This window comes from Pistacia vera, unplaced genomic scaffold (genome assembly GCF_008641045.1).
Source record: "Pistacia vera cultivar Batoury unplaced genomic scaffold, PisVer_v2 Contig124, whole genome shotgun sequence".
In the NCBI taxonomy this organism is placed as follows: Eukaryota; Viridiplantae; Streptophyta; class Magnoliopsida; order Sapindales; family Anacardiaceae; genus Pistacia; species Pistacia vera.
Genome location: NW_022195293.1, coordinates 1,502,698 through 1,513,667, shown reverse-complemented (window position 1 = coordinate 1,513,667; position 10,970 = coordinate 1,502,698). Strand labels below are relative to the sequence as shown.

The 10,970-nt window shown below is 35.0% G+C and overlaps 1 protein-coding gene across 2 annotated transcripts; it reads right to left on the bottom strand.

Annotated features, from left to right (window-relative positions):
- Positions 1 to 8,434: 8,434 nt before the first annotated feature.
- Positions 8,435 to 10,544, bottom strand: LOC116118345 (F-box/LRR-repeat protein At1g67190-like). 2 transcript variants are annotated; one of them, XM_031404329.1, is made up of 2 exons: positions 10,207 to 10,544; positions 8,435 to 9,954 (listed from the first exon to the last, which is right to left on the bottom strand). In XM_031404329.1, the coding sequence occupies exon 2, from the start codon at positions 9,808 to 9,810 to the stop codon at positions 8,551 to 8,553; it is 1,260 nt and encodes a 419-aa protein (XP_031260189.1). In that variant the 5' UTR covers positions 9,811 to 9,954; positions 10,207 to 10,544; the 3' UTR covers positions 8,435 to 8,550. The 2 variants fall into 2 exon arrangements, with proteins under 2 accessions (XP_031260189.1, XP_031260198.1); XM_031404338.1 differs by having other exon boundaries at positions 8,435 to 9,951.
- Positions 10,545 to 10,970: the final 426 nt, after the last annotated feature.

The following is a 10,970-nucleotide window of genomic DNA, read 5'->3' as shown; positions in this document are numbered from 1 at the left end:
GCTTGAACTAGACCCTGTTGCTTTTTATTCTAAATTAAAATCATTACTACAATGGAAACACATTACATTATTGGAATCATAAATCTAACAATATTATTATTAGCTTAAAACACCACCTGGGTTCTTCAAGATGAATCGCAAATTTAGCAGGAGAATTAAGATCAATTATAGGAGGTTGGCAATGATCAGCAATGGACCCCAAATGACAGTGTGAAATTAAACAGAATTAAAACTCTTATTCTCTTAAGATTGAGCATATTTTTTAGTTAATAGCATGGATGCATTGAACCTTTTGTCTTCAACTTAAATAAATTAGTCAAAATCTTGCAGATAAACTGCCAAATTGGAAGAACTGTCAGGGGCCAAATGAATCCCAAATCTTGTACCTGTCTGCTGTTTGATTTATAGTTTCATTACTGAAACTTTGGTTTGGCCACCACAAATTTTGGTTGTTTAATTTGGTTGACTATTTTAAAAGCCAGCTATACAAATAGAAGTAGGTACTGACTTTAAAACAAAGTTCATGCACATAGTACATCTTTCTTTTCCAGGCATACAAAATTGTATAACTTACTATTCCCGGGCGGTTGAGAAAAATTAAATTGATTCATCTCATAATGCCAAACACAACAATTTCATTTTGACATTCGATGCATAAGTTGATTCTATTACTATTTGACTTGTTAATTTAAGATAGGGAATGTTTATATCAATATTTTAATAATCAATGCCGGGCTAAATCCCGCAAAGTGGCCGGGTCCTGGGTTAACCGGTTCAACCAGTTTGACCACTAGGTCAAACTAGTGACTTGTCAAATAAAAAAAAATTTCAAAATTTTTGTACCAGCACACATTAGCATAGTGGCTGTTTTCGATGCATGTTAGCACTTGTCGACGCCGGCATTTTTTCCCCTTTTTTTGACTGTTTTCTCACCCAAAATCACCGTCGTCACCACCATTGGAACCCCTACCTCTTCTCTTCAAAATCATGCCCTTTATCCCCTCTCATCATTTGCTGATTGCCAGCCACGACAACGGCGTCAATCAACTTTCACTTGTCAGTTTTCGGTTGTTTCGAGCGATGACAACTCCAAACTACCACCACCCATAGACTCCCCGGCTACTCCCCTACAAAACCCCCAAAGTTCCCAAGCCATTCCACCTACCAATTGTTGGCAATCAGAAGCTCAGGTTTCGCCATATCTTGGCAAAATTCTGGCAATTCCGATGACTAAAACTTAATCGGACACCACCTCCTGACTCATTGTAATACACCCTTTAAAACCCCCTAACCCCGATTCATGTTTGCCCGCCAAACGTCGACCGAAAGTCATCGTGATCTGAATTTTGATTCACCCGATTTTTCCCCAAAACTGATACCCGTGGTTTGCTACAATGACACCGGTCCAACCGCAGGTCATAGCAGGTGAACTCACCCTTGATTTTAAGGTCGGACTGGCCCGACTCTTTGGCCAGTTCTCAGTTGAACCAGTTAAACCTACGGGTGGGCAGGTCCGAGTACCCACCCTTTTTCGAAGGAATCAGAACCAGAACTAGAACCGACCGATTCCTGAAAAATGAAATGGTTCCCGTTCCTAGTACTTGATAAAATTACGAATGGTCTATATTTGTTTCAAAAATGACAAATAAACCCTTAAAAAGTTACAAATACACCCCCATCTCACAACGAATTTTGACCATTGGATTATAACTCATGTACCAATCACTTTGGAAAAGGTTTTTTTATAAGCTAAAACCCTAAATGCCGCTTGCAAACAAACTAAGCCAAGTTCTCTTCTTTCTTCTCTTATCTTCTTCTTCCCCACACAAAACCCTAGTCAAGGTAGCCCTAAAAGTTACGCCTCTCTATTCCTTTCATCTTCAAACAAAACAAGCCAAGTTCTCTCCTCTCTTCTCTTATCTTCTTCTTCCTCCCACAAAACCCTAGCCAAGAGAAAACAAAGAACACCCTATTTTAGATCTCTTTTCTTCTCTTATCTTTTTCTCCTCCTCCTTTTTTGCATTTATTAAAAGAGGATTTGTGTCGAATTTTAAAAAATAGCGAGAAGAATTTGAACATCTAGCCAAATTGACTTTTTTTATGCTTTTCTTTAATTTTTGTATGAATAATAAAGATTTTTTATGCCAAATTGATTTTTGTATGAAAAATGAAGATTTGGGCTTCTGTCAATATTAATGTTAAATGGCGGAATTAATTGGATTTGGATTTCATGTTTTTTCCTTCTTCTTTTTTTTTTTTTTTTTTTTTTTTTTTTTTTTTTTTTTTTGTGTGTGTGTGTGTGTGTGTGGTGTGTTCAATTCGATGAGAGAAAATTGAAGAAAAAAAATAGAGTTATTTTTATATAAAAATTTGGTTTTTGTGTTGTGTTCAATATAGGTGATGAGAAGAAAATGAATAGAAAAATAAAGTTGTTTTTACAAGAATGGTGAATTAATTTTAACAAGAAGGTAAGACATCAATTAAATTCAGTTGTGAATAAAACAAATGAAAGAAGAGAAAATTCCAACAGAAATAAGGTAAAACTTTAATTGAATCGTAAAATTTTAGAATGGTCCTTATATTTTTCTAACATTTTAATTTTGTCTCAATTCCAGGGTTCGGTTTTGGTTCCTGAGGTGGTGAAACCGGAACTGAACCCGCACAGTGTCAACTCCAGGTTTTCAAAATCAGAACCGACCCTGTGGCAACCGATTCCGGGTAGGAACCGAAACCGAAACCCAAGTACCCATCGGTTCCAATTCTACCCTATTTTTTCGCCCACCCCTAATTAAACCAACCGGGTCGGGCCAAGTTTTAAAACATTGGATGATATCGGCTTTGTTTGGTTCAAAATTTAGGGGTTTTGGGAAAAATTTTTTTTAAAAAGTTAAAAAAAAATTGAATTTGGCAGATATTACGATGTAGGATTTATAAATTAATAAAATGCCTCCTATGCTTGTTTTTTTACAAAATACCCGCTATAATAAAACATTAAAAGTTAACAAAAATACCCCCAACCCACCCTCAAATACGGAAAGTCGGCCACCACCACCAGAGGGTGGTCGGAGTCGCCTTATCGGCGCATGACCGGCTGGATCTTGCCGGTCATGCGCCGATATAGCCTTTTCTGGCCAGATCCACGGTAGATCTGGCCGGCAAAGGCCAGATCAATGACGACCAGATCTGGCCATATTTGCTCTCAACGACGGCCAACAAACAGTCGTCATTGATGGTCAACGACGACCGTTTGTTGGCCGTCGTGACCGACTGTTACGGCCAAAGATCTGGCCGTCAAAGGCCAGATCTTTGGCCTTAGATCTGGCCAGATCCACCGTGGATCTTGCCGGAAAAGGCTAGATCGACGCACTACCGGCTAGATTCAGCCGGTAGTGTGCCATCCTACCAGATTCCAATCATTTTCTGACGGTGGTGGCCGGAATCTGGTAAATATGGATTGTTGGGGTGTTTTTGTAATTTTTAAAAAAATATTTAGGGGTATTTAATTAAATTAACAAATTTAGAGAGTTTAAAAAAATTGAATAATATTGAAAATAGTATTCCCAAAAATCAGAGTTTTTGGGTATTTTACTGTTTAACTTTTTTGGAAATACTAAAAGTAGTATTCCCAATTGGCAACCAAAAGAAGCCATCAATATCTTAAAAAAATGAACAAATGTTCGATCATTTGTTTAACAAAAACTGAGAGGACGCCATGAAAGGGATAATTCCACAACCATGCTCAAGTATATGGCGACATAAACAATCCTAGAATAAGTGAAGCTCTCAAGAAATCAAGTCACCACTCACCAGAAGAACTCCAACACCCACAGAGCTATATATACCTATATATGGTTAGTTAACAACCAAACGGTAGATCCTGCACAACAGTAAAGTGCCATGTGATATAAAGTTCATCAGCATATTTAGGATGAGTTTCACGATGAATAAAATGGAGGATCATATTACCTTACAGGGGATGGCTTAAAGATGATGCAGATATTATACTGTCACAAGGGTAATTTTATGGGTTCAACCATGATACGGCAACAACGTTGCTCCAAAATTACGACAAAACACGTATAACTAATTACAAAAATGCTAATTTACAAATCAAAATGTCAACACAAGTTTCCAAAATATCAGTATGTCACTGGTGTAGTGAATAAATACCAGTAATATCGGTAGACACCAACATTGAAATTCTTTATTAATCTATCACAACATATTTAAAGCAAGTTCAAAATCTTAAGTAAAAGAATGAAGAGATAATTTTATATAGGAAAAGGCAAAGCAACAAGTAAACATGCCACTGCTGACATTCCACAAGGAAAACAAAAATACATTTATGAAAATAAAAAGGGCAGATTGTTCAGGCTACCTATGCCAGAAATATTTACCTCTCTGATCCGCAAAGTGACAAATATCTGCAAATTGTTCTGTACACACCCATTTCTATTTACCAAGTCAATGGTTTTAAAGCAACATAGAGCAAATGAGCATCAAGAGGATTAGGCATCTCTCTTAACCTCAAAACAAGAAATAATTTATACCCAGCAAGGAAGCATTGAAGATTGCTTCTATATGTTAAGCAAACCTAATAAAAACAGCAGGTTTCCATGTGATACATAATAAAAACAGTGTGCAGGCCCTTGGACATTTTGTACCGAAAACAACAGGGCATTTCCTAGAAAGTACTGACCAATCTTTCTCCATGTAATTGAAGATTCCAAGACTTCTGACGAAAGGAAAACTTTAATAAGAAAAAAAAAAAAAAAGAATCAGAATACCTGTTGCCTGATAAAATTAATTACTCAAGTAAACTCCAGATATTCTATGGAAATAAATCTCTTGCGGCTGCTACAAAAATTAAAAACAGAGCCTGCGAATGATGTTCTAATTCAAAAAGTCCATTACAATTGGACCCCTTGGAATAACAGAATCCTATCTTGAAAAGCAAAAGCAAAACAAATAGCAACGTAGCTACTCATAATAGAGAAAGCAAAAGCAAAAGCAAACTTAAGGTTTAGGTTGTAAAAATGCTTAATATTATATAAACACTAGCTTGACCGAGTAAATATCATGTCCATGTACAGCCATTGCATTAATTAAAATATTAAAACAATATATATGTCTGTTGTCATGGTTGTGTTTAATCCATGTTACTTGCACATGACTTTGGAGTCAAATAATTACTTAATCAACTGGACAGTGACCAAAGCATATAGCAATAAATTCCATTCTATGATATCTTCATCTTAGCATAACAAAAACTAAGAGCTTTTGAATCAAGAGGGCACAAAGTACAAGGAACAATGAAATGAACCTGGATATAGAACATCAACATTCTATATCTATGTCATTTTCATTCTAAGTTCACGACAAATAAAAGCTATTGAGACTTGTATTTGATTGCAATGATCAGATAGGTATTGCTCCAGCAGCTAAATGCAAAAGAAACAAAAATAATACTTGTTTATGATCTTCTTAAGGTCAAGAACTGTACAACAATTTGACTCAAAATTGAAGAACTTGATGGATTATAAAAAAAGAAACTCACCATTCCAAAACAGAAGGTCTGTCATCAGAGCCACAAGCAGTACCTCAAAAGTAAAGTAGCAACGTTCTACTTGACACATATATAGGTTGCTAAGAAGATCTAAAAGCATGTCTAAAATTGTGAATACCATGTTGGAAGGCTTTGACCATGATCAAAGTCCCTCTAACAGAGACTTAATGGAAAGAAAAGAACATGGAAAGTGAGAGAGTTAACTCATTTGGATTTAGAAGAACTAGGACTCTTAAGAATCCCAAATTTCTGACCACGTTATCCCCTTTTATATTATCAAATGCATGTCCTAGCCGGTTTAAGATCATGATAAGAGGCATAAATAATGACTATTTGCAATAAACGTTTTCCCTATATATTTGTTCAATTAAAGATTGTGCTGGCTAAGCAAGATGTCAGGCAAAGGCCAACTGTTCTAATATTGCCTAGATTTCTATGCCAAATTGATCTTAATCTTTGTAGACAAAGAAACAAGGAGTTGGATGGTGACACTAAAATCTAAAAGCCTTACCTGGAAAATATTTAACTTAAGACAACCAAAAAAAAAAAAAATCATGGGAAGAAGAAAACTGTACCTGCTGGCTTCAGAAGGTCTTATGCTATATAGTTTTAGTCTCCACCATGTACTAATTCAAAAACACAATAGAGAGAATGACGTAAAGAAACCCTCACTCATCAAAACATTTAATTGAAAAATCATTAATAACCCCACTAAGAGATTAGTTTTTTACTGACACCAGGAATTTTGGAAAACTATTAATAACCCACCCTAACCAGGAAATTTTTTGGTAAAAATTATTAAAATCCCCTAACAATCATTCAAAAAAACTTGAAAGGGGTGTTATTGATGGTTTTTGAAACCACTAAGGTTCAACGAAAAAAGTTGATCTCTCAAGAAGGTTCATAATAATTCCCCAATTTAAAATTAACTATAATTTCTAGAAGTTATTGTCATAGTGTGTCAAACTAATATCAATTTCAGAAGTCAAGCATACCTCATTGATAATCAAGTTGAAATGAGGGATGAAGGGGAAACAAAAAGTACTGAAATTGAAAACAAATACATACCTTAGTCCATAATATAATACATGTAGGTGGAGAACTTGAACATAGGCAATCAATAATCAGTACAATATCATACTTACTCAGATATGAGCATCAGAATTTTAACTCATTTGAGTTATATCCTCCCACTGTAGGGTTCTTTAAATTTGGCAAGCACTTCATTATTTCCTTCTCATTCATCTCATGCGGAATCGATGTTTTTTTTTTTTTTGCACAGTCACCAACCAAAGAAAAAGAAAACATGCATGCACACAAGCATAGGATTCTTTTGCGCTGGTATCTAAGATTCAATGACCTTTAATCATAATGTCAAAAGTGGAATAAAGTCTCTTAAATTAAAAATATATTAATAAGGCTTAGTTTCTACGTCTGGGAAGCTAAAATAGGCATATAACAAAATCCCACACAATATTTCGATAATACTTTCTTCTATGGATTAACTTTTTTAAATCATATCATTGAAGCCGATTATGCATTCTTGAGTAAGCTTCTAAGGGAATTACACAATGCTAAAAATATACGTGGGATACGGTATGCAGTTTTGATAAGTGGAATGAACAGCACACCATTGCTTCACCCCATATTTCCATTAATACAAGCCATGACAATACGGAAGCAAAGATATTTAATCCTTCAGTTCTCTGTTCTTTCTGAAGGATGAAAAGTACAAATGCACTGCAAACAATTAAAGCACAAAAGCAAGAATTGATGTCAGATGTCAGTCAATTCTAATTCATTTTCTGTTCCAGCGGAAATCTTTTTTAATCCTGAAAGAAATTATGTTGATAACAACACTAAACAAAACTGTGACATTAAAATGATCAATCATACAAATGTAATTTTTATCTTTATCGTCTTCTGATAAAGTCTCCCTGTTTCCATCAATTTACCAACTGGGTCAGAAAGGTCACTGGAATGTAGACTCCTGGTAAAACTAACAAGAAGAAAATTCTTAAGAGGACTGACAAAAATAAAAGTTTCCAACAACCAAAAATAGAACCATGGAAAGGAAACTCTAAAGATAGCCAAATGCAGTATTCAGCCAATAGAATCAGATCCTTTGGAAACTTCATTAAGCTTCTAATTTACAATCTCCAGTAACTCTCTCTCTCTCAAGTCTACATATATTCTTAAAGATTGCATGGTTCTCTGCATTAAAAGAAAACTTACTGAAACTATTGATTTTTATTGATAAGATACATAAATTAATGATTAAGATTCCGATAACAAATAAATTTAACTTTTTCAGGCTTCATAGGGCATAACCTCAATAGTGTCTTATAGTTTTACAATTGCATGTTTATTTCTTGCTCTTTTACAATTTGCACTTTAAGGGATAAGAATCTTATATCCCCCTTACTATATGTGTCTTTTCATTTTTTTATTAGCAAAATTCTCTCGCACCACCAAGGTTCATTTCAACAAATTTTACTTGGTAATTACAAGTAAGATTTTTACAGACAAAATTTACTCAGTAATGAGGAGTACAAATTTTACTAAAAAGACTGGTTTAGCCCCATCTAACAAATAGCCATCATGAAAGAACTTATACAATAACTATTAAAACTCAAGATCTAAGGCTGCATTATCTGTGACTACCACAAATCCTCAAAGGCAAAGATGTATGTGAGCCAAAGTGAGAGCAACATAGTTTTAAATACTGTAGTACACAAGAAGCATGCACATAGCAATTAAGTAAAATAGCATGAACTTGAGCATAAAATATATTTCATTCAATCAAGTAATGAAATTTTCAACCAAATGAAAGAGAATTCAACTATCATCAAATGAAAGAGACTTCAACTATCATTTATGGACAGACAAAAAGGATGCTCAGGCTACTTACCTGCACATGTGATCATACAATTCATAATTATATAACAAACTTGAATTTTTTACCAAAGCAATTTAGTGAGCTTTCACTCATACTCAAACTGCACCTCTACATGCAAATATTTCCTCATGAGCTGAACAATTGATGAAGTGAAAGTGCCCAACAACAGACATTCTTCATGGGTTTTTATCTCTGAAACAACACCAAAAATGACAATCCTTTTAAGATTTGGGCATCGTTTTAAAAGCCCCTCAACCCAATGTGAGAAGAGATCATTAATGACAATCCATCCAAGCTCCAATACAACCACATTCTCAAAATTAGAAGACCCTTGCAGGCCATAGTGAATAACTCCATCTCTCAAGTCATAACTCAACGAAAGATGGGTCAGCTGTGGAAAACAAACAGCAATTGTTTCCAAATCTACAATTTCGTCCTCATCAAATACAACATCCCAAAGACGAAGCTTCTTCAATTTTGATGATCTTGAGATCATCTGGTAGAATTTTGGCCAAAAAATTGTGAAGTTGCTGATATCTACAATCTCAAGATTATCAACAGTCTCACCAATATCAATATGTATAACGCTGACATCATCAATCTTGAAATGCTTTAAAGTCCCCTTGCCAATGAGTTCAAAAAGTTCAAGAGCACAATCTTTCAAGTGCAAACGCTCAATACTATCAGCCTCCAATATAAACTTGTCCAAACTAATTGCTTCAACATAAAAATTCTTCAGTGTCAGACTGCTCAGTTCAACTTTCACTTGGGCATCTGACATTGCAATCTCTGGATTGACAAGTTCCAAGGTCTCAATATTCTGACATGCCATGAGCATAAGACTCAAATCCATCGCTGAAATAGCAACATGACTCAAAGAGAGAGATTTCAAACAAGGAAATCTCTGAAAATTAGGTTCCACCCCTGTGATTGAATTGTGGGCCAAAGACAACACTTCCAGTTTTTGTCTCCCACAGATTTCAAGAATATTAACATTCGGAGTGGTCCGGACATTATAATATAACCTGCGCAATGTTTCCCTAGTATACATGAGCCATGCAATAACAGTCGACGCAGAGAACTCATCAACATCATCCATCAAAATTGATAGGCCTTGCAATCCACTGGTCTGGAATATTGTTTGTGTTATCAGGATTTCCAGTCGATTTGTTGTCAAATCATGATACACAGGCCAATCACTGGAATTGAACGAGAGTGTGAGGAGATGTTTGCGGCAAGCCTCCCGCCACTTCTTACATGTTGCAGAGGCTATCACCACATCTCGTGCACCTCCAAGCCGAGACAAAATATTGCCAATGACTTCAACAGGAAGGTGCTCCATCATCAAAACGAACAACCAAACAATCTCAAACCCACCAAATGGATTTCCCACCACAATGTCAATGAACTTGATATACTTTATTCTTAGAGAGCAAACTAAAACTTTACAAAGATCCGGCCAAATCCGAGAAGAACAAGAGAAAATCTACTAAATAAAAATAAAAAATTCAATTAGATCACCAAAATAAATCAGCAAGGCCACTAAAATTCAATAAGCAAAATTTAGGAATTCAATTGGTTCTGAGTGTTATACTAAAATCGGAAACAAGAATCTATACAAATAAAGCATAAAAACAAAAATGGGTAATATGGGTATGAACAAAAATTGAAGCAATCATAAAAAAGAAAAAGAAACTAAAATTAGAAATAAAACAAGCAAAAGGGTCATCTGAGATCTCACCAGAAATGACACAGAGGGGGTTGATCGAAGGCGAGAGATCCTCCAACGTGGATACTAACAAAGTGATAAATCAATATGGATTTGAATTCAACGGGTACAGTGCGTTAGTACTCAATACTAAATCGAAAATCTCCATGAAACAGTAACAGTCCTATCGCTCTCAGTGCGTTTGGCAAGAGAGTTAATGCAGCAACCAATCAATTCATTCATTCACTCACTGCCATCTTTTTTTTCACACTGTAAACTCCTCTCTCACTTCTTTTCGAGCGCCTACATTTTGTCTTACATTATTATTAGTAGGGCAATTGCCAGAAAACTTATAGACCCCCTATATATTTGAAAAAAACAGAATTACTCTTAATGTTTTGGAAAGTTCTCAACTATCTCCCCTGATGCCTGTAAAATTCCGGTTAAATGTAATGGAACTAATGAATCATATTTGGTACAGTACAACATGATAAAAAGTCTCAAAAAGATTTGACTTAAATGGTAACAAACATTGAAATTTCGAAATTGCATTAAATCATTTCAAATTTCAATATCATTAACAGCGATGTTTAACCCAATAGAAGTTTCTAAGCTGGTAAATGTTTGAAGATTCCGGAGAAAGAAGTAAAAAATTATTTCTTTAATCAATCTTTTAAAGATCATATGGTACTATTAAATTTAAATGAGAATCACTCTATCTTAAATTTGAAATTATTCCTTATTTGAGAGCCTTTATGATATCCATATATAAATTTATTTGCTTTCATAGAATCGCA